Here is a 25,014-nt window from a genome sequence, read left to right on the forward strand (position 1 = left end):
ACTATGTTGAACGCACCTATTCCATTGAACTAGAGGATACAACAGATACAACTAAGTCTGCATCATATCGTAACTTACATCTAGAAATTGACAATGAGGGTCGGTTGAAAACAAACTTTACGACAAAAGAAATGATTTCAGCTTCCCAATTGTGAAATTTCTATGAAGCAACATTCGAGCAATGCTTGCATACAGAGTATATATCTCCCAATTAAAACGATATTTCCAGGTTTGTATTTCCTATTATGATTTCCTTGATAGAGCTCGAGAGTTTCTGCTCACAAGAAGCTATTAATATAACGGTTCCAAAAGGTGCAGTTGAAATCATTCCTTTTTAAATTTTACTGACGCCGTCACGAGTTGGTTTACTGTTATGGAATAACTATTTCACAGATGGTATCAGATATGTACCTTGTGTCGTAACTACAATTCCCTTCCATCAACACGAATGTGTCCTATCGAATAAGTCTATTTACCGGGTTTGCAATAAAACAAGCAACACGACGAGTGCCACATGTAAAGCAGGATCTGCTTACCCTTCCTGAGCACCTGAGATTACCACCAATATTTCGTAGTGTTCGTGTTGCTTAGACTTTAGTTTTCTATGTTTTGTCTTGTGTACTATTATGTGTCTGTTTGTCTGTTTTCTTTTTTAGCCACGGCGTTGTCAGTTTATTTTCAATATATGAGTTTGACTGTATGTCACTCTTGTGTCTTTCGCCTTTCTTTTTGATATAAAAATGATTGACATAATTGCTTCAGGTCATTAAAAAATGAATCTAGCGGAAAAAAGATTATCAATAAATCATGGAAATAATAAAAAATAAAGGCAATAGTGAAAACGTCGGATTAACACTACACTAAAAACCAGTAAAACTCTAAAATAGCCTACATATGTACTCATCTGAACTGATCTTTACTCGACCAGTCTCTACACAATTTGCTATCTTCGGCTTTCTACATGAAGTAAATAAAACAAATAATCTTATTTACAGGTCCATATATAACGTTTTTACTGCGCGAAAGTCCTTAATTTTTATATTACATATGTGAATAATGTTTTAGGAAAATTAAAATGGCACTTTATGTTCTTTCTGTGTATTCTTAAATTGTATTTTGCAAAAATATAACATGTTATTAAAACTATCAACATTCTTTGAACAACTTTATGGCTTGTTGTGTTAGGTTTTTTCACTATTCTCAGCGTCCGCATTAACATAAAATTCTTGATATCTCCTTCTAATAAACTTGCAAATTTCTTTTCGTATGCTGCCGGGCGTCCTCCATGGTTGTTATGTGTAACGTCATGGCGTCATCAATTTAAATTTTGTAACGGATTTCTTATATTGAACACCAATATACAAATAAATAAAGTAACGAATTTCTTATATTGAACATCAGTATACAAATAAATAGAAAAATAGCGTCAATATACGTTTAAATAGAAACAAGGCTTCAGATACGTAAGAGGGGATCGTCATATCCAATGAAAACATTAGAGTGCTACACCATATGTCATATTGTATAATTATGTTAATTATCCTGTTCTTTTATGCTTTTGTTTTGACAATGACTTCAGCTCTATAGAACGAAATTGATTTACCCCTTGGCATCTCTATCCTCTATTTAAACGATCGTACTAAATGTAAGGAGAAAGTGTCAATTTCCACGGAACTTATATCACTTACAGGGACACATTTTGAGAGTTGCTGATTCAACATTATTTGTTAAGTTTTGCATCGGATGACGAATTCAAAAAAGATAACCATAGCTGTGTTTGGCAAAGTACATTGATTTGTACCTTATACATCTATTATACAGTTAACATACATGTACACGTACATGAAATATCTTCAAATTTCGTTTTTAAATAGAAACACAAAATAAATAGGGTATTCATCTATGACACAAGAGAGTTTACATATATTTTCATTTTTCTTTGGTGACAAAGTTGTTTGTTTTTTTAATGATAAAGTTTTTGATAATAATATTTTTATGACTGGTTTATCCACATTGCTGACATTTTTACTTTAATGTATTTTTATGTTGCTCCCCAATCCACCCATTGCCATTGTATGCGACTTCCATACAAATGCGATATTTAGCTAGCTAGAAAACAAAGTTTAATCCCTCATTTTGTACACAAAGTTTTTAAAATAATTTTACAATATACGATAATGTCATATATCTTTTCATTTTAAAGTAAATTCTTTTACAATAACATATAGGAATCTAAGTGTCATTTTTTGAATAGAAAAGCGATACAACCTTGGTTATCTAATGAATGCATCATGTACATTGCGTGTTTATTTTTGAATGAAAGACGAAAGATACCAAATGCATTTTCAAAGTCATAAGGCGAAAACAAACTTTGCATTGGTGAAAGATCGAACTATAACAGTACACAAGAAATAACATAAACAAAAATGCGGTGAACACTCACTACAAACCAGCAAAAGTCGATAATGGCCTATATTTGTACTCGACTGTACTCATCTGTACTCGACCAGTCTGAATTGGTCTGAAATGTACTTGATAATACTCGACTGTAGTCTGAATCATACTAACAGTCTGGATTTGTACTTAACCATTTTATACGAGTCTGAACCATACTTGACCTAGTCTGAACCGTACTCGACCTATTCTGAACCATACTCGACGTAGTCTGAACCGTACTCGACCTAGTCTGAACCATACTCGACCAAGTTGTAACCAACCTAGACCTATTCTTTGTTTCCATCAACTGAATTTTATCAATTTAGGAAATATTTTTGTTAATAAAAATGAAATTTAAACAACAACTTGAAATTTAGTTGAGTTTAGTTAATAATGCAGTGAATGTTTTATTTATATTAATATATATAAAATAGTATGTATAAAACAACTGAATAAATTTTTAAAAAATGAGACCTCAACTGTTTTGTTTTTTATTAAACCAAGAATTTAATATAATCATGCTAATAGAATTTCCATAGCAGTCCTTGATAACCTTTTCAAAAAAGGAAATGTGTTCTAAAGTAACAGTAAAAATTTATTTCAATTAATTTAAGTAATTTTTGTCAAATTAAAGACATGGCATACTTAAAGCAATTTAATATGGTCTAATTACCTCAGTACATGTGTGTTTTACAGGTAAAAAGAAAGCCATATTTTCTTAAATTCGTGTATTACTTATCTAGTATATTCGGAAGGCCTTGTTATTTAAGTTCAACAGGATGTTGCAATTTTGAATAAATGTTATTTAGAATTTAATACCTCTGACCAGGTGTGATCTTAGTTATGAGTTTGCCCCAAGCAGAGGTAATACTTTATATTTCATCACTAATCAGAAAAAACAATTTTATTTATTTATTTAATTTAATCCCATTTTAATATAAATTATATACAATATTTTTTATCCTAAATATATTACTATATAGATATATTTTTAATATAAGGTTAAAAATTTATAAATTTTGTTGGCTGTTATATATGTCAGTTAAAAAGAAAATTATTTTGACAGTTAAAAAGTAGAGGTTATTTGGTCTAGTATTGTTCAGACCTTTGATTAAGTATGGTTTAGACAGGAAAAGTAGGTTGAGTACAGGTCGAGAATGGGTTAAGACTGTTTCAGACGGGTCGAGTAATAGTTCAGACTATTTTTAACAGCAAAGATTAGGGTCAATTATGATTCAGTACAGTCGAGTATGGTTCAGACTGGCGTCGAGTAATTTCAAGTAAAAGTCAGACCAATTCAGACTGGTCGAGTAAAATTCAGTCCAGTCGAGTACAGAAATAGGCCATTTCAGACTTTAATGGTTTGTAGTGACTGTATAACCCGCGAAGCTTGTTAAGTGTGCACCACATTTTAGAGTTTGCGAATAGAGTAGAAAACACATTCTGTCATTCCTTCAAATTTAATTAAAAAAAACCATCCTTTTTAAGCAGGAGTAAATTGTTGATGATGTCACGGACACCTGACACACCTATGTCTAAGAGCTGATAGATAAAACACTGTCAGTCAATCCGAAGACGCGTTGCATCAAACATGAAGTTATATTGAAATCTATAATACTAAAATGACGAGGTCCAATTTGTCAGCCGTCATCAGGTAAAAACGGCAAATCAAAAAATTCAACTTTATATATAGCTAATATAGGACATTGGTGTTGATTAAAAATTACACCACTCCAGACCCTTTTGCAGTCCACATAATTAATATTGCCAATAATTAACAAGTTCCGGGTCGAATCCGATACCGATACCAATAGTATATTCACCTGTTACTTATTACCTTATCTGTACGTTCCGCATCTAACAGGCGCACCACCATCCGGTGTATTTAGGATTTTGCTATATACACGGGTCATATCCACAGGGTTGACACTACTAAATTCAACCATTGTCACATTGTTCCCTATTGTAGTATTTTAATCAGTATGAATTTCTAAGATGACAATACGAGTACTAAAAATTTGGACTTAAATTAAGGCGTATAGGTGCAGTTTTCAATTTGTTAGCCGGCATGAGTTAAAACAGCGAATCAAAGATCAAATAACTAATATAGGACAATGCTGTTGATTAAAAAATACTCCATTCCAGGCCCTTTTTGTTTTCCAAATAATTAATATTACCAATAATTGATAAGTTCAAGGTCGACGGGTTCAAACAGAAAGCTTTTTAAAGCAGAGAAAACTGTGCATCTTATAATCGGCATGACTTTATCAGATAATACGCATAGTTCTATACTTTAATTCAGTCATGAACCCGCGATATCATGGGTGTGTTCTAGTAGTATCTTAAAACGTTCAAATATTATTGTATATTATTATGTCATAGGAATTTAGTAAAATAGTCTAGTTAAATGAACACATACATTTGAATGATTTACATAAAAATGTTAGCAGTAATTTGTACAATAATGTCTCTATATTCTAGCGAAGAACACTTAATTATAATTGTAGAATATTTATCTCTTTGATATTCCTGTCTATCTGATATATAATTGAAACCTAGTAATGACCATTTGAAAATTTACCTATGGTTTTAACGATAAGAAAGTATGAACTGAAAATCTGTAAATGCCAGAAAAAACCCAGTACTTCTACATGTTCTAAGTATAACGGGAAACGTCTTAAATAAATCTGAAGAGTATGTACACATTGGTACTGGTGGTTGATATTTTCCGATATTAATATGCAGACAACTCTGTTAACTACTCAGACTGTTTTTCCTCCTTTGATTGTTATTTTGTTTGCAACCTTTTCGTTAACAAAACAATGTATTTGCTTATTGACGGACAAATGCTGTATTTATATGTTCATAGTCATGTGTAGTTTGGCGTGTCATGAGATCTTGATATGTAGATATATTTTCCATTCGAACATCATCATAGTGTTGCTGCTCATGACTATGAAAATAAAACAAATGTCTTATGAATATTACATGTTCAATGCAAACAGATTTTTAGGTGTTGAAAAACTTACAGAAACATAAGGAATACATTCAAATGTTACATTGGCGAAAGCTTGTCAGAAGTATATATTTCTTAGAATGGTCTTAGTGGAAAACAGACTCCTGGTTAAAAAACACAGATACACGTAGGCCTCAGATATTTGACGAGGTTTAAGTGAAATCCCTGTTTTTACATTGCCAACCACTTCCTCTTAGAAAAGTATGTACGTACATAAATACACAAATACATAAATACATAAATACGTAAATAAACATACACATAAACATACATCGATCAGATGACCAAAATAGCCAACACCATCGATCGTAAAAGAAAACTGAGAAAGGCATACGAAAGACTCTAAATTTTCAAGGAATTATATGATTTTGAAAGAAAGGTTAAAGAGGATGTGCTACGCTGGGAAGCAACCCATGGTAGCCATAACTATATTTGTTAATAATGCCGGTACCGAGGCGCACACCGAAGTAACTTCAATTAGTTTACAGGCAGATCCGGTAATATTATTTGTTTTACAGATTCAGAGCCACTTCACTGATTACTTTGGAGAAAAAAAATATTGAGTCCTCTGAGTATCTATTTCTTATCACTTGATGGAGGTAAAATTTGAACCATTTGTTTTGTAATTTGTTTTTCATTTAGTCATGTTTTTTAACAGTTTTAAGTCCTCAATGCTCTTCAACTTTGTAATTGTTTGGCTTTATAAATATTTTGATATGAGCGTCACTGATGAGTCTTATGTAGACGAAACGCGCGTCTGGCGTACTAAATTATAGTCCTGGTACATTTGATAGCTATTAAGACCATTAAGGACCTAAAAATAATAGTCAAATCTAATTTAAGATAAACTGTGCCCGTGGAGATGAAACATAAGTTTCTTAAAAATCAAATTCACTGAATATGTTCGAATACGTGCAGACATTTTTGGTTGAAAATACTTTTCATAGGAAGCTTTTTTCCTTCCTATGAATAACATTTTATGTCGTTTGCCCGCCTAATAATATAATATTATGACGAATAAATTGTCACATCTGCATAAGCATAACTTACATACCTGAGTGATTTTTCTGTGATATTGTCTTTTCCTGCAAATATGATTATTTAATAAAAGTGCACATGTTGTTATCCATAATTGTTCACCATATAGACAAGTGAAATGTTTTAAGAAGGTAACATATTGTAAGTTGATTGCAACAAAAACATAATAAAAGTCATACTGTGAAATTTTACTTGGTGAAAAGGTTACTATAAAGTCGCAACAGTACCAAATCCAAATTATAAACGGTTTTGTATAAAGAATAAAGCGTTTACTAATCACTAGCCCGTTTTTAACAATTTGGTTTGATATGAATACGTAAATAAGTTTTAAGTTCGGTCAAAACAATTTAATCTATTTTTTTCTTTCCTATTTTATTGAATGTCTTACGCAAGAGAGTAAAATTTCATTTCTTATGTCACTTTGACTACACAAAAGTGAATAAAAAAAAATAAGTAAGAAATTTAAATTTAACGTTAAGGAACTGTTAAAACAAAAATATATGAAAGTTGTACAAAGTACGGCTAAGATAGTATAGGGTAAAACATGTACATATATCTGTTTAGTGTTCCCAAATAGGGCAAAATTTCATAAATACTTAATGTACTAAATGTACAAAAAAAAACACGAATCAAAGATATTTCATGTGAACACAAACATGCAAAATACTTGGCTGGTGATACGATTGGTCATGACGAGTCTAGCAACAAAGATGTCAGATTAATGAGGTCAGATGCGGATTGCAGTCGAAGAAGGTAATGTTACTTTACAGTAACGCTGACATTTAAATTTTCATTTTTTAAATTATTCCCAAGGGTTAAACCAGCCCAGTAGTCAGCACTTCTGTGTTGACATGAATTGTCATTGATATGGTCATCATATAAATTAACTGTTTACAAAACTTTGAATTTGTGAAATTCTAAGTGTTTAAACCTTATGAAGATATGACCTTACCTGTATATAGCAAATATCCAAATAATTGAGGTCCTCAATTGAAATTGTCTTCAACTTTTTGACTCGAGCGTAACTGATGAGTATTTTGTAGACGAAACGCGCATCTGGCTCAGGTGCAAAATTTCAATCTTGGTAATTATGATAAGATAAAAAAGAAGATGTGGTATGATTGCTAATGAAATAAATATCCACAAAAGACCAAAATTTCACAGACATTCACAACTATAGGTCACCGTACGGCCTTCAACAATGAGCAAAGCCCATACCGCATAGTCAGCTATAAAAGGCCCCGATAAGACAATGTAAAACAATTCAAACGTGAAATTTTATTTTGAGTTTATTTGAGTATCTTAAACGTATTCATTTGTCGTAAAGCCAATGTAGTACGGATATTTCATACTTTGATTTTTCCGTAGTTTTCGTCTTTTCCTTGCTAAAAAGCATGCAGCTGCTGTCATCATAATTCCTAGAAGAAAACCTCCAATAAAAAGACCAATCTGAATCGGTAATAAAGCTCTGTTTTCATCTGTAACTGGTGAAAATAAAAAAAATAAAAATCACGTAGTCTTATTGATACAACGAAGAAAAAGTTCTGGCATTTCTGATATGGAACTCTTATTTCAATTCACACTATACATGAACAATTGAGTCGAATTTATATACTCCAGAACAGACATTCTTTCATTATGGATAAATATTTCTCTAATTCTTCGTCAATTTATCCCTTTCTACACCCAGTGTATTAAAAACATTTAATCAACGTATGGTTCGTTTGATCTCAGTTCTTCATTGATCACAGTTCGAATATGACGTCGAATTTTCTTGCTTTCTTCTGAATTTCCTATTGTGAAGGCAGGAAAAAAGGCGATCATGCCTGATGACGTCACATAAAAAAAAACACACCTTTTTGCAGATCATTCGAAAAGAAGGACTTAGTTAGGCTGTGTATTGTTTGAAAATCATTAGATAAGCAGATTTCATCAATAAATTTCGTGAAATACGATATTTATCCACTCGGCGAGCCTCGCGTTTTAAATTTGAAAATTTAACTGTCTCGAGTGGATAAATATCGTATCGAACTCGAAGCAGTGGTGGAATTTATATGTATCACACGAATTTTATTCCTATTTAAAAAGAAAACATTCATTTACTCATAAAAAAGAGCATTGCTAACTGTGGCAACATTAGTTCGTCGATGTTAAAATGTTCTAAATCGACAAGGAAGAGACGAATCGAATGAACTTGAAAGAAGAAGGTAAAACATATTATGACTTCATGTCTGAATTTAAGTAAATGGTATCGATTGTTATCTTTTTTCAAATCTAATATGCTATCGTTAAATTCATTAATTTAATATTCGAATGTAATTAAACTCAGCATATATATCAGGATTTGAACTTGTTTTGCGCCAGACGTGCAATGTTTCGTCTACAAAAGACTTACCAGCGACGCTCGAATAAAAAGTTAAAAAGGCCAAACTAAAGTACGAAGTTGAAGAGCGTTGAGTAATTTGATTGTTTAAATTTGACACTTGTAAAAAATCTTTAAACTTTATGGTTGATTTTAGAAGTTAAAAGTTTTAATCAGAAAGCAGATGTCGGCAAACTTTAATGCCAATATACATTTTGACGTCTCTTTGAAGTGATATCTCTTGTTGTGAAGATGCTACATGTATGACAGATAGATACAGAAAAGATAAAATATTTGCTCTGTAACGAACCATCTCCTTAAACAAGTCAATGAAACAATCTCCAAATCAGTGAGATAGCAGATTTCTGAAAGCTTTTGTTCTTTGTTTACACGAAGCGAAGACTTAAAATATCATGTGGAAGCTTCTGAGACTCTATCGAGTAACTAACAAAAATAAAAATCACATCATAATGAAATATAATGGTTCCAACTCAGAGTGCAGGTAATACTTATTTTAAATCATATGAATAGAAAGTCCTTTTCTAAAGGAGTAGGTTCAGTAAGACCCCTTTTTGGGTAAAAAATATAGCAGTTTTGACAAAATTGTGAAAATGTAATATTTTAGCTATTTACTGGAATAAAAAGACGAAAGATACCAGAGGGACAGTCAAACTCATAAATCGAAAACAAACTAACAACAACATGGCTAAAAATGAAAAGGAACAAACAGACAAACAATAGTACACATGACAAAAATAGAAAACTAAAGAATAAATAACGAACCCCACCAATAACTAGGGGCGATCTCAGGTGTTCGAGAAGGGTAGGAAGATCCTGCTCCACATGTGGCACCCGTCGTCTGCTTATGAGATAACACATCCGGTAAATATTCTATTCGGTAGGTCACATTTATGAAAGGGAAGGGGATTGTAGTTCTCGTGATGGCGTCCGTACAATTTACGAAGAGATGGTTTGAACTTCACCATTCGGAACTCTTGATTTAATACCTTCCTTGTGAGCAACAACCCTCTTTAAGGGAAATCATGATAGGAAATGCAAGCACGGGAATATCATATCAATTGGGTGATATATACACCGTATGCAGGTGCTGCTGGAATGTTGCTACTTAGAAATGGAAACTTCTCAATTGGAAAGCTGAAATCATCTCTTTTGCCGTAAATTTGGTTTTCAATCGACCCTCATTGTCAATTTCTAGATGTAAGTCAAGATATGAGGCCGACTCAACTGTATCTGTTGTAGCCTTTATCTCTAGTTCATTGGCTAGATGCGTTCAACGAAGTCACCAAATTTTGAATTATTTAGTAAAAGAACATCATCTATATAGCGGAAAGTAGAGTTAAAGGATATTGCTTACTTCTTATCTTTCTTGTTCTTGTGTGAAGTCAGCCTCCTAATAATGAAAAAAAAAACAAGTTGGCAAGAAGAGGGGCACAATTCGTTCCCATTGAAATGCCGATAGTCTGTTGAAAAAGACGTTCTCCGAACAAATATGTTGTCAATCAAGAAATCAAGCATCTTGATAATGTCAGTTTCAGGGAATTTTTGGTTGTGGTCCTTTACAAAGTAGGATTAATCCCTTCCTAAGGCAAGATACTTGTATCTTAGTTGGCCATTTTTTTTTATGAAACAAAGCAATACCAACTCATTAATTTGTCGTTTAGTTTGGAATGTGGAATACTTGTATAAAGTGTAGAATGTAGAAAGTAGAATGCTTCTGCTTCATAAATATGGGCTGTTTTTGACAAAACAGTGCACATATATCGGGTACTAGCATCATTAAGTCATGCTAAATTACTGAAATCTTCACAATTGTAGCATTTTAGTTAAATTTTAGACAGTTTCCGTCTTAAATGAAAGTGGCTGCATTTGTGTTCATTCATAATATTGAAATTTAAGTTGTATTTGATGATAATACATAACATATACAAAGTTTGATGATGAACACGGATGCGGCCACTCATTTTTGACAAGAACCATCTGAAAAGTGACGTTTTTGGCATATTTGATAGATTTTTCATATTTAAGCTTGAATCGGAGCGTTTTTAATGACTAAATCAGTTAAAATCTTTCACATAAACTAATTGAATCCATTGAAATAAACACTTAAGTGTTTAAAAAGTGTCCAAAATCTTTCGTTATATGAACCTTAAATTTGAGACTAAAATCGGCCCTTACCGGACCTACTCCTTTTCATTATTCTATTAAACATCAGAGAACAGAGCTTGATACATCATGCTTTAAGAAGTAAATGGTTGCTATGGACATATCATTGTTTGTCTAATAGGCTTTCAGGAAAATATAAAAACAATAACACATCCTTGTTTATTCCCATTGTTCCAAGTCAGTTTTGGAGTCGTATCATTTTCTCATTAATATTGTTCTACCAGAAATGGCTGAATTATTATCAGAAATTGGTATCAAATCTTTCAAAATTTAAATGTCCATATGATAGTCCGAAGAACAAATATGATTTGTAGGTAAATGAAACACTTCTGGCCATGGGTTGATAGGATACAAAAATTGAATAACTGATGCCATAATAATAAAGGAATTTAAACTTCGACCTTATTTATTTTCTATTGTAATCTGAAGCATTACTTGATCCATCTTTAGTATATATGTCTTAGTTAAATTAAGAATATAATAATAATGACAAAAACAAAAACACAAAAAAACAAACAAACTGAAAAACCGGTGGGAAGTAAATGTTACACCGAGATCACATCACGAGTGCATAAAATGGATGTAAAATTAGCAGTCAGTTCGTTGTTCGTTATTTGATATACAATAATCAACCGGGGGCTAGCATTCGATTCGATATGACACTTTATTAGTTGACAATAATAAAAATGTTAAAATACTCGATAACATTACAAGCATTATAGTCAAGATTAACAGGAATATAATAATATGAATGAACTCGTTTTATAACCCTTTCCAGCTGTCTTACATTCTTGTTGTCCTAAGTCTCAAATATAAATCGTCTGTAAATTGCACATTTGTCTTTATGTAAAATAGATTTTTGTAAATAAAATTAAACCAAAGATGAACTTTTATACAGGTTAATTCTACAAACAAAAACAAATATTCACTTCATTACCATTTGAAAGTTTATTTCAAAATAACTATGGGAAGCCAAACAAACATTGTCATTTTTAAAGTTTTAAAATAGTAAGTTAATATAAAGACGTTAAAAGGTACAGCCCGTAACAGAGTATTGATCGAATTCGCGTTTCTTTACCGTCAGAATAAGTTACGTTATCAACAAACTTATTTCAGAAGTGATGAATTTTCTTCATCGACAAAATATTTCATGTCCAGCGTGTAAGTTTTCAATGTTTAAGTCGAAGTTTTTTTTAACACAGTAAAACATTTTTTATAATCAACCTCTGTCATTGGCATTTTCATTTTAACGGTAAAGGATCAAATACGGGATCTCCGAAATTTCTATCATTTGTTACGAGGAAATCATTATTCAATCGAACATATGTCTTTGTTCATGACACATATTATGAAATACAAAGGAGTTGAAATGATCAAATACTTTCGAATTGACGGAACAAAAATACATAATCTAGAATGTGTGTTCTGTCATAAACAATGGCTTCGTCGTGCGAATCGACGAGACTAGATGATTTTGTCTTTGTTAGTAAAGCAAGTAGTAAAGCTTGTGACTATGCACTGCATTCCTTTTTGAAGTTATGTAAAACGATTGGAGTGCCAATCAAGCATGAAAAAACCCGATTTCCTACCACGGTTTTAACCATTTATGGCATCGAAATTGATTCTAATGAAATGATAGCCAGGTTGCCTTCTGATAAAATCGAGAAAATATATGATATGCTAGTTTCCGTCAAACGACGGCGAAGTGTGACTCTAAGAGATTTGCAATCTTTAATTGGCTTATTAAATTTTGCATGCAGTGTTATCATACCGGGTCGAGCTTTTTTGCGAAGATTAATAAATCTCACTTTAAGTCACACTAATCCTCAATTCCGTATCACCTTAAATGCAGAAGCAAGAGCGGATCTGAGGGCTTGGTTCGAGTTTATAGAACATTTTAATGGGAAATTATGCTTTCTATTTGACAACTGGGTGTCCTCTGATACTTTAAGACTGTATTCCGATGCCGCAGGAGTGCATGGAGGCTTTGCAGCTGTATTTGGTAATGACTGGTTCACAGGTAGTTGGCCTCCTGAAATTGAACCTGAACATATAACCGTTAAGGAACTTTTTCCTATTGTGCTAGCTGTCGAAATATGGGGCAAATGTTTAGAAAATCGTAAGGTTTTGTTTTTCACTGACAATTCTGCAGTAGTTGAAATTATCAATAAAACTTCTTCGAAGGTCAGCGTCATTATGAGACTTGTAAGACGTTTAGTCCTAGCATCTTTAAAGCATAATATATACTTCCGAGCTAAGCATATCCCAGGAAATCATAATGTCGTTTGTGATCTACTCTCTCGTTTTTCTTTCCAGAAGGTGCGCCTGATTGCTCCATGGTTGTCTCCAAAACAGACAATAGTTCCAGTGCAATTTTTAAATCTGTAGTTGCTAAGTTGTTTACAGCATCTTTATCAGATGCTACACACAAATCTTACTCTAGAATGATAAATAGTTATTTACAATTTTGTGAGACGTATTATGCTGAATGCAGACCATTTCCATCTTCCCACATACTCCTATCTTATTTTATTGCTAATTTATTCTTACGAAATTATAGTCCATCAACTATCGCCACCCATATATCGGCTTTGAGTTTTGTGCACAAATCAAATAGCTGGCCTGATCCAACAGATATGTTTGTTATTCATAAAATTCTGAAAGGTGTACAGAATTTGAAAGGCAAGAATGACCCTAGACTACCTATAACTAAGGACATCTTGATCAAATTAATTGACTCTTTGCCGTGTGTAATTGTTAATGTAGACAACCAATTAGCCCTTAAGGCTATGTTTCTGCTTGCTTTTTATGCCTTTTTACGAGTAGGTGAGATATCGACCAAAGGCGGCTCCGATACAAAGCAGGTGCTTCAGGTTGGCGACATATCATTTGATCGTGAAAATAGTTCTTTGAAAGGTATGTCTTTAACCATGACATATTATAAACACAGTGATCTGCATCCAAAAACCATCTATATCCCGATTTGTGCAGATAATATTACGTGTCCAGTCATTCATGTACATCACTATCTGTCTCAATTTGGCCATTCAAGTGGACCTTTGTTCCAATTTAAGTCTGGAGCTCCAGTTACTAGGTCTTATTTCACCACCTCTTTAAAGTCGGCTCTCTCATTCATCGGTTTAGATACTCGGTACTATAAAGCACACAGTTTCAGGATAGGGGCTGCGACTTCTGCTGCAGCTAGGGGAATTCCCCACTCCGTGATTCAAGGGATGGGGAGATGGAAATCGAGTGCTTTTATGAAATATATAAGGATGCAAAATTTTTAAGTTATTTATTGCACAGCTTTGGGTCAGCATTGCCTGCCAAAACATGTGCCATTTAATTATTTTAATATCTGTTATTAATAACCTGTGTCTGTTTTATTAATCTTGTGATTAATCATTGTCATAAGAAATGCTAATTTCAATTTTGAATTTTACAGTTGTGTACATTATTATATGTTTTGTGATTTGTTCTGAGAGCATGTTATGGATGTCAGCATTGCCTGGTCTGTAACTGTAATCTGTAATTTTTTTTAAATTTTTTTGTTTTTTTATTAATAAATAATTGATTTTTATAACATGAATTTTAGACTGGATTCATGTCGCCAGAGCCCTCGGGTGGGGGATCCACTCTTAATGTAAGAGTGTATTTGTGGCAGATTTTTCTCCCCACCTTTGCTATTATTTGTCATTTATTCAATTGATATGATTTTAGTTGATGTAATTTCGTATTAATTATGTATTATAATTGTATATTAATTATGAACTTTTATGTCAAATGTTTTATTTGCAAATTGTATTTTTTTTGCATTTTATGATTTTGAATAAATGACCTTTTTTCGTCAATCTTGTTTTTATAGATATAGCAAAACAAGCTCAAACTCTGGCTGACATGTTTATATGTCAATAAGTTTATGGTATCTGTCTGTCTGTCTTAAAATCAATTTTATTTGCTAATTAAGAAGCGGAATAAAATAGTTTAAGACAGCAGGGAAGATTTACTTTGTAGTTTTATAGCTTTAACTGATAAAAAGATGAGAACTTTATATTGTAAATTTTACGATGTCTCTGATGTGACCTTGGGGTCAGATTTGTATAACATTGCTATTTGATTTATTGTCTAAATTGTGTATCACTTTTTCACGTGTAGAAAACCATGTGAGTGGATTCCTTACTTCTTATTGGTCAATGATCTTGCGGGGTCAACACAAGTTTACGTGCCATGTGTGCACTTCCTTTTATCATTAACTTTCGCCTTGATAACTTGTGATTCTAAAACATTGCGTGAAATTTAAATTTCCCACCCGCAAACCTCCCTTTATTTATCTTTACAAGTAGTTTTGTTAATAGATTATATTTTTTTTTAGTTGGGCAGATTTTTCTCCCCACCTTTGCTATTATTTGTCATTTATTCAATTGATATGATTTTAGTTGATGTAATTTCGTATTAATTATGTATTATAATTGCATATTAATTATGAACTTTTATGTCAAATGTTTTATTTGCAAATTGTATTTTTTTTGCATTTTATGATTTTGAATAAATGACCTTTTTTCGTCAATCTTGTTTTTATAGATATAGCAAAACAAGCTCAAACTCTGGCTGACATGTTTATATGTCAATAAGTTTATGGTATCTGTCTGTCTGTCTTAAATCATGTTACATGTAACTGATCTTAGCTGTAGAAACAGTTGGTGCGACCTCGATAAAATCTTTATCAATTTAATATAAGCGATAAATATTCATGACTACAATGATAATGAATTTATTAGAGTCATATCCACTGTTTCTACTGGAAACATGAACTCGTCGTGCAATGAAGACACTTTTAAAGATTGAGATTGTTGGTTTATTCTTTACACCTTCGAGGTATTAAAATTATTTCAGTGTTTATTTAAAATTAAATTTTTTTTCAAATCTCTTCTGTTTAAAATTGTCGAAACTTCTGTTTAAGATTTCTGTGGTAAACTATCTATTCTATAGTTAGGACCATTTTATAATAAATACCCTTTTGTACAAGAATACTTTCTTTATAGAAGTATAGATCTGCTGGTTATAGATTTTTTTTTATTACTTTCATTATTGTGACGACGCGCTTTGAAATTCAGATTAATTTATAAATGAAGTTGTATATAAATTTTTGGTCATAAACACAAATCTTTTAAACAGTTCGACGAGTGCGTCAATGTTACAGTAGTCTGTTTACTGTAAGTTACTAAGCTTGGCCCGATTCATCTGTCATTTATGGAAACTAATTCACCACTTTCTGAGACATTCATTTTTATTTCACCATCAGACATAGAGCTACATTTGTAAGTAAAGGAAAACTCTCAAATTAAAGAAATTTGACATGATATACTGAAACTTTCTTATAATCAATTAAACGACTGCTTTTCCTAGATATGTGATTTTTCATGGTCAAACTTTTTCATTGTTAAAGGACATTTTGAGATTTTTTATTGTAAAAAAATGGTGTTTTTTAAAAGAAATCAACATTCAAAATTTAGAACTTCATGAACATGTACAGGAAGCTGAATTATTGCACATCTATGTACTACTTAAAATTGTACTTCGATCTGTTGCGTCCTTAAAATGTTCTGACCGTCCTAAGATTTAATGTACGGAAATGTTTTGGTAAATTAAAGTCAAATCCGAATTGAATGTTTATGACACACAAAAAGAGAAACCATAATCTCTTGATGACCAAACGTATGTACACGTTGGGGCGATTTAGAGCTTTTCAGAAGGAGTGAGATTCCACCCTTGTTGAAAGCCTTGTGGAGACCTCTAGATTTTTAAATTCCCTCCGTTTTTCTCATGGATGGAGTGTGGTCTCTCTGTAAATTACCCCATATCTTTTCATTTTCCTATTTACCGAAGGTTCCCTGTGAAAATTTCCATTGGATCATATCTGTTAAACTAAATGTACAAAACAGGCTCAAGAAAAGACGAAATTTCTTTTTCAAACCCGAACTAGAAATCCATTTTTTTTCTAATAGAGCACCTTACATTATCGTCAATGAGTTCAGGCATATGAAAATTTAAATAATCATACACAAGAAAGAAACCTTGAACAGGCTTTCAGCAATAATTTTTACCTATTTAATATTAAGTAAATATTAACATGTACATGTATTTGATAAAGTACAGATATAACAAAGAAACTGCCCGGTATCCGACGTAAGAGTACACTTTTTACTGCACGCGTAGTCGGGTGCGTTCACTACGAGGACACTTGTACCCAACTACGCGTGAAGTATGAGTACAGAGTCGTCCGATACAGGACATTTCCTAGTATATTATCCGACAGTTAAGAATAGAATCTGGTCAAATTTTGAAGTTGAACATGTTGGAATTTTTGATTTTTGCCACGGACCATTTAATTTTCATGGAGGTAGTTTTTAGAAAACAATATTCTGACCCTGATTTTGACTTAAAAAATCTGCTGCCTTAATTTTTGTCATATGAAAAAAAAATTGTCAACAAAATTTTCCCGTTTAAACTGTACTAGAAAAAAGTTTGGCATGTGAAACGGACGAAGACATATTCTAACAGAAGTACAAATACCAGTCCTCCCTTTTGTGTATACATATGAGAAAACATTTCAAAGTTATTGATTGAATTCAAATCCACCACACATACGGTACACATTGTAGTCCGAAAGATAAAGGACTTCATTCCTATCAAACACCTTTTTAATTGTTTACCAGTATATTTCTTTTAGTTTTGGGTAAAATTGTAAAGGAAATAATACTATCAAGACGTCCTTCCATAAATCTTATTTTTTTGTTCTGACTTTGAAGAAATGACTACTTTTCGCACAATCGAAATGGTGCATGGACATATTTTGTTTCATATGATTAGAATTATTTTCAATATTATCGGTATTAAACTTGATTATCGACACATGTTTGTCAGCATTGTCAATCTTTTTAACGTTAAAGTACCAATAGTTCGGTCACTACTCAATTAAGTTTGTCGATAACGTAGCTAATTTTGACGGTAAAGAAACATCAATTCGATCACTTCTCTGTTACGGGCTGTATTTCGACTATCAAACTGACACTTTCAGTCCTCCGTAAACAAAGAATAAATTTGAGAATGGAAATAAGGAATGCGTCAAAGACACAACAACAACTATCAAAGGGCAAAAAAAAGTCGAAGGCCATTAATGGGTCTTCAACACAGTGGGAAAATCCCGCACCCAGAGGCCCCTTAACAAAAATGTGTACTAGTATGAAGAAAGTATTTTGTGCTTTCTTTATAAACATTGCCAGAACGGCTTCGGGTGGGATTCCGTCTTTGGGGGAACGATTCACAATGCGGGGTACTAGCTCTTTATTCACACACAAGTCGGCAGTTCAATACAGTAAACATAAACAAATTGGTAAAATCCAAATTCATTTAATAAAGTCCAAATATGAAATGATAGTGTTACAACTTAGTTATTTTAAATCAAAAATAATGTATATGATTGCGATGGAAAATCCGAACGCAGTTCATGTGCTCTCGTTGGCATATCCAAACGGAGTCCCTGAATAGAAGTTTATCTGTCTTTAAATACCAAATAAAGTTGCTATAACACCACAGATTGTTGGGGTCATGTTGTGAACAGAAATTATATAATTAAGTGATTTGATTTATCAAAGAGAATTACGATAGGTGATCAATCAATCAATCAATTGTATTATGTGTGTATTTGATATGACCGAATAAAAAGTTGCATAACGAACTTGTAAAATATTTACATTAGCTTAGAGTTTAAAAGGTTATTGACAAATAGAAATTTATAATCTTACATGTTTCAGATGTAAACAAATATTTCGGACATGTAAATTCATAGCGACTTTCGAGATCATTCTAAGGATGGAATAAATTAAATATGCATGCTGTATACGAAATGTACATAATAGAAATCAATATAATTAAACAGTTTGAAAATAAAATTTAATACCAAAATAATGTGTGACAACTAGCTCAGTGAATATGGACTTCATAAAATATATACATGAACTATAATAATAATTAAAAAAATATATACAAGAGAAACAAAGGTCAGAGGCTCCTGACTCGGGACAAGCGCAAAAATGCGGCGAGGTTAAATATATTTTTGATATCTCAACCTTCCTCCTATATATGTAGTAAATGTAGAACAAACACACAACAATACGTACAATAAAATGCATTTTTCAGGCATTCCGAGTCCAATGTCAGAACATGTGTTTTCTTTTGTTGCCAATTTTTCTTTTTATTTATTAGCAGCTACATGGATAATACTTTGAAGATTAAGAGTTCAGGGAGGTGAACCAACTCCATTTGCCCTTTAGTGTATATTTTGACGTTTTTTAGCTATAAAGTGACTATATATTTTAAAGGGGCTTCCCTTAAGTATTCTATATATAGTTGTATATATTACATTTTGTACTTGAGTGATTGTTTGTTTTTGTTTCTGGAAAAGCATGTATAAAAAGTCATCTTTGATTGCATTTTATCGAAACAAATCAATATTTCAAAAAGACAAATATATAAAAGAAGATGTGATATGATTGCCAATGAGAAAACCGTCCACAAGAGACAATGACACAGAAATTAACATCTATAGGTCACCGTACGGCCTTCATCAATGAGCAAAGCCCACACCGCATAGTCAGCTATAAAAGGCCACGAAATGACAATGTAAAGAAATTCAAACGGGAAAACTAACGGCCTTATTTACATAAAAAAAATGAACGAAAAACAAATATGTAACACACCAACAAACGACATCCACTGAATTACAGGTTCCTGACTTGGGACAGGAACATACATACGTATACGATTTATATAGGAGTTTATGTTTGAATACATGATAGATTGAAGTGATCATAACATCATTCCCTACACATGTTTTCCCATTTGTTTGAACTAGGACTACCGTGCTTTTAATGTTATCGACTATTTTCATTTTTATTATTTTTAAGAAACTTTTAATATTGAACTGACTGCTAGCAGCCGTTTGGATATTGAATATCAAACGACGAACCGGCCACTAACTTGACACCCATGTACATTAAAGTTTTTCTTGTTATGCATGAACGGCGATCTACCCCAATCAGGATTATTTTTTTAATCAGAGAACATACAGGACCTGCAATTTTACACACACTGTTTAAATTATGATATATGTATTTTATTTTCGTTTTTGAGATTTCTAACTATTTCTGTTGCGCAATACTGAGTAATTCGGTTTTCGGACCTTATATACTGTTTTCACGCCCTTTTTATTTCATCGAGATTTCACACACACAACTTGTTTGACAATTTTTTTAATTTAGATTGTAATATTGAGCTTTGTATAAATCCTTACTCTTTGTATTTTCTATTTGTATATATTAGTATGAATAGTTGAGATGCATAATATGACGCATGATGTAATATGGACTTTACTTTGATACATATGTATTTTGAAGACAACTTTTAACTTAAAACTGTTTGGTGTCACTGTGTATCTCTCCTGCCATATTAGTATATCTTGTTTCTTTTTTTTAGAATGAGAAATACTTTATGTTTGGACGAGCAACGCGTGCAAAGCGAGCAAAGCGAGATAGAACATGATGCTATTTATCAGGCGAAACGGAGTTAAAACTGTAAGCCTCTCCTACTTCTTCCTACCTTCGCATGCTATGCCGTGCCAGCCCTTTTGACAACCTCCAGGTGGACACTCTCCTGTTAATATATTACAAGGACCAGTCAAGCAGTAACACTTCCATGCACAGTTGTAACCGAAATACCAATCATCACATGCTACAATAAAACCAATATATTATCGTATATCAATGAAATAACGGATTTGCTTTAGAAACATGAAAATATTGAAACGGTCTTTCTATTTCTGAGCTTTATAAATGTAATCTACTTTGGAAAAATTCATATGCCAGTTTTAGTTGTGCCATATCATTGTTATAACCTAAAATAACTCATGTCTATATAATGTGAAATCCTGTTAGTTTTACGTACATTGATTTACATGTACGACGTCACTCTCTGGTATAAGATATAATCGTCGCTGTTATTGTTGACTGATATATGGAATAGTGCAGGTGTCATGTTGTCACAATAGTGAACGTCGAATTCACTTTTTCCTAAAGGAAATGTGTATGTAATGGTGTGTCGCAATTAAGCACCCTTGATATAAATTTAGTATTGCGATACCCTTTTTTTTTTACTTCTGAGCGCCAGTTCTTTGAATTTATAAAAAACGAGGCTGCACACATTTTCTTGTTTTGAAGGGGAACCAGCGGTCAAAACATCTTAAAAAAGGTTAAAGATATTAGTCTTTAAATTATGAATTAATTGTCATAATTTGAATGTATTCATTATAATTTTTAATTCCATTATGTTTGATTCCGCAGAAATCGAAGCTGCGACAAGATACCGACACAGTTTATTGTGTCAGCTTTCTAATTACACCTAGTATAGCATATACATAATGCAAGATCAAACAGAACAGTTACCTCCTATTCTTTTATCTATACGACTAAAATACCGAGGTCCAATTTGTTAAATGAAGTGACGTTAACACGATTAATTAAAGAAATCAACTTTATATATTCATGTTACTATTATGGGATAATGGTATTGATTAAAAAAATTCACCATTGCCAGTCCTTTTGTTTTCCAAATAATTAAAATTACACATACTTCACAAGTTCCGGATCAAATCCGATACCAATATCTTGTGTTTTTTTTATCTATATCTTCCCGCTCAGCCAGTGCACCCATAACGGTGTTTTGGAATTTTCTATATACACAGAACAAAATCACAAATTAACGTCGTGATTATAAGGGATAGCCACACCTATAATCAATGATTGTCATATGTAGGTTCCGGTTATAGAAGGAAATCAAGGTTATTACAAAAGAACTGTTTGTACAGAAATCATTAAGAATTGTATCAATGAATACCTGTATGCGTTGTCGTTTCTATTGGTATGACAAACATAGTTTCAAATACCTTGATCGCATGATTGACCATGCCATCCTTTCTTGCATCCTTCTAGTGAACATATTCTATCTTCATTGTTGCAGGGTTTCTCTAGACAGTGACATTGTTTTGTACAATTATTACCGAAATACCAATCGTCACAACCTACAATGAAACAGATAAACAAACATTAAAATTTCAAAAATAAATAAAATTCAAGAACATCGTCTTATTTTGATATACTAGTAAAACTTGACACGTATATATCTATAAATCATGCGTTCATAGTTTTACCTCTAACCGAGTATTGTTTAATGAAAATGCAAACAGATTGGGCGCAGTATAACATCATTGAAGTAGATAATAATAGTCTGAGGCATGTTTCATCTTCTTTTAGATTAAACACTTGTTACAGCTGTAACAGTTAAGAGTACATGTACTTTTTTGGTTTTGCGTACCCATATTGAAGAGAAATTTACACATAAATTAAATCAGATAAAAAGAAGCTAAAAGAATTAAATTCAAAGCAACTTACTATTCGTTAATAGTAACATGCATATGACCAAGCTTATGGTTCTTACGTCTTATGATCTTGAAAAAAAATCATACAAAGCTAACAAAACCTTTTATGATTATCAAATTTCCTAGTTTGCTTCCTCGACAGCACTTGCTTATTTTATTCTCATGTGTTCTCGTAAACACGATTAACTATGCTACATTATTGATAATGATATATTTGCACTCTTATCTATTTATTTATTTATTTGTTAATGTGTATCTATTTGTGAACTTTACATTACTATCTCATTGATGTTATCCATCAAATGGTGCAATATTTTTTAATACTAGATTCCGGTATATGCAATTTATAAACAAATCCATACTTAACGTACTTGTGTTGCAGTATTCCCCGATTTCATAACCAGGTTTGCAGCTAGTTTTGTTATCACACAATCCATTAACATTATCGCACAAAGTTGATATACATCCGTCACAAAATCCTAAACAATTTCTCCCAAAGCTACCGTTAGGACATTCTGAAAAAATTATATGTGTGACTTCAGAAAGAAGCATACAAGTCAGCGCATTGAATGTAAAGATTCTGGAAGTTAATTGTCATTGTATTTTTTTACCTTTTTTTTTTTTTTTTGGTGTAAGATAGTCTAACTTATTTCATTCAGTTTTAAAGCTACTTCGAAAAAACTTTAACAAATCGAATATTCAACATCCACGTATTCATAGAATTGTAAGGTTTGAATAAGAACAGACCACGCAATACACATAATCAGTATTTCATTGTCATGATTTTCATGTGATTAAAAAACAAATATCATGCTTTCTGGTTTGAATAAAGTATATCACATGATCTTATCAACATATTTTCTTTGTACTTATTTATATAAAAAAATAATACTTATAAATAACACAAACTTATTGTACAGTCGAGTCCCTTCCATCCATCATTACATTCACCAATACATTCTCCATTTATGTGATTACATGTTGGATTTAAGCAGTTTGTTGAGCATGCTTGAAGACAGTCCTTGCCATAAGTATCACTTGAACATGCTGTAATGGACACGTCGAACACATATATGAAATAGTTTCCATATATATATATAGTTGCTCTACAAATTCAACCTTATCTTAAGCTTTTTTAGAGTCTACACGTGTTCAATTCAATTTGTTTTTTAAATGAGACATTTAAATAACAAAAGAAACAATTAAGAGACTGAAAAAATATAATTCCATTTGAATGTAATTATTTTTTAAACTATAATCTTGATCCAAGAACTTCGCGACTATAAGTTTTTTAAACCAAGAGTATAAAATGTGTGTACAAATTAATCCTAATTTAGTCAAAAGGCATGCAAAACCTCTAAAATTTACAATCCTTGTATTCGCTGCTCATGTGAAAAGGAATATAAGGCACTTTGTATTGGGTCTGTTTTTGATAGCGACGCCATTTAGTGCTCTTCAACGGTTTTTCATTTTACAGTTTTACAGAAATTGACAAATTATATTGTTTTCGTAAAAAAAAACAAGTTAAATTATTTATAATGACATAACTGTTCTTTCCTTTATTTATTCATTTATATATTTTTCAATGTGTAACTTTTGTAAAATCTACATTATTATCTCATTGACGTTATCTTCAAATTTTTGAATATATTGCAATATCTGATACATGTATATTCAATTTAAAAACAAATTCATACTTAACGTACTTGTGTTGCAATATTCCCCGATTGCATAACCGGGCTTGCAGCTAGATTTGTTATCACACAATCCATTAACATTATCACACATAGTTGATATACATCCCTCACAAAATCCGGAACAATTTCTTCCAAAGCTACCGTAAGGACATTCTAAAAAAAATTATGTGTGACTTCAGAAAGAAGCATATAGTTTAGAGCATTGAATGTAAAGGTGTCGAGTAGTTAATAGTCATTGTATTTTTTTACTGTTTTTTTGTAAGATTTTCTAAGTCTAACTAATTTGACTCAGTTTAATAGCTACTTCTAAAACACTTTGAAAAGTAGAATATTCATCTATTACATATTCATAGAATTGGAAGGTTTGAATAAGACCAAACCACGTACGCGTAATAAACGTAATCAGTATTTCGTTATATCGATTTTCATGTAATTAAAAGACAAATATCATGCTTTCTGGTTTGAATAAAATATATCACATGATCTTATAAACATATTTTCTTTGACTTATAAATAACACAAACTTATACAGTCGAGTCCCTTCCATCCATCATTACATTCACCAAATGCATTCTTTAAATGGTACATTTTAATTACAAAAAAAAAACAATTAAGAAACTGAAAAAAACTATTTCCATTTGAATTTAGTTGTTTTTTAAACTTTAATCTTGATCAAAGAACTCTCGTGGTTCTTATCTTTTTTTTAACACTCTAATTGATTCTTTATTGCACATATTGCTGTTTAACTATTAAACTTGGTGTACAGCATTTCATCAAGTTTCCCTGTTAA

General features: G+C 31.9%; 2 protein-coding genes and 1 long non-coding RNA gene across 3 annotated transcripts; 1 reads left to right on the forward strand and 2 right to left on the reverse strand.

Moving 5' to 3' along the window:
- Positions 1 to 5,134: 5,134 nt before the first annotated feature.
- LOC143085018 (uncharacterized) lies at positions 5,135 to 20,821 on the reverse strand. The gene is made up of 4 exons (XR_012981227.1): positions 20,694 to 20,821; positions 7,843 to 7,974; positions 6,507 to 6,537; positions 5,135 to 5,389 (listed from the first exon to the last, which is right to left on the reverse strand). It is a non-coding gene; the product is annotated as an uncharacterized LOC143085018 (long non-coding RNA).
- On the forward strand, positions 13,390 to 14,824 carry LOC143084981 (uncharacterized). Its single transcript, XM_076261094.1, has one exon. It carries the CDS (start codon positions 13,481 to 13,483, stop codon positions 14,324 to 14,326), a length of 846 nt encoding a protein of 281 aa, XP_076117209.1. The 5' UTR covers positions 13,390 to 13,480; the 3' UTR covers positions 14,327 to 14,824.
- A 1,206-nt stretch (positions 20,822 to 22,027) lies between the features above and the next one.
- Positions 22,028 to 24,812, reverse strand: LOC143047884 (EGF-like and EMI domain-containing protein 1). The gene is made up of 5 exons (XM_076221611.1): positions 24,749 to 24,812; positions 24,234 to 24,377; positions 23,437 to 23,574; positions 22,899 to 23,042; positions 22,028 to 22,170 (listed from the first exon to the last, which is right to left on the reverse strand). The coding sequence occupies exons 1-5, from the start codon at positions 24,810 to 24,812 to the stop codon at positions 22,028 to 22,030; spliced, it is 633 nt and encodes a 210-aa protein (XP_076077726.1).
- Between the last annotated feature and the right edge of the window lie 202 nt (positions 24,813 to 25,014).

Source organism: Mytilus galloprovincialis, chromosome 1 (assembly GCF_965363235.1).
Source record: "Mytilus galloprovincialis chromosome 1, xbMytGall1.hap1.1, whole genome shotgun sequence".
NCBI classification, from domain to species: domain Eukaryota; kingdom Metazoa; phylum Mollusca; class Bivalvia; order Mytilida; family Mytilidae; genus Mytilus; species Mytilus galloprovincialis.

What these genes read in the sequence shown, in the direction of transcription:
- LOC143084981 (XM_076261094.1), top strand. Translation starts at nt 13,481, where the DNA reads ATGATAAATAGTTATTTACAATTTTGTGAGACGTATTATGCTGAATGC.
- LOC143047884 (XM_076221611.1), bottom strand. Translation starts at nt 24,812, where the DNA reads ATGTACCATTTAAAGAATGCATTTGGTGAATGTAATGATGGATGGAAG. An exon ending in GAAGGGACTCGACTGTATAA is followed by an intron (nt 24,378 to 24,748) that starts GTTTGTGTTATT and finishes AATTTTTTTTAG; the next exon opens with AATGTCCTTACGGTAGCTTT. An exon ending in GGGACTCGACTGTACAATAA is followed by an intron (nt 23,043 to 23,436) that starts GTTTGTGTTATT and finishes TAATTTTTTCAG; the next exon opens with AATGTCCTAACGGTAGCTTT.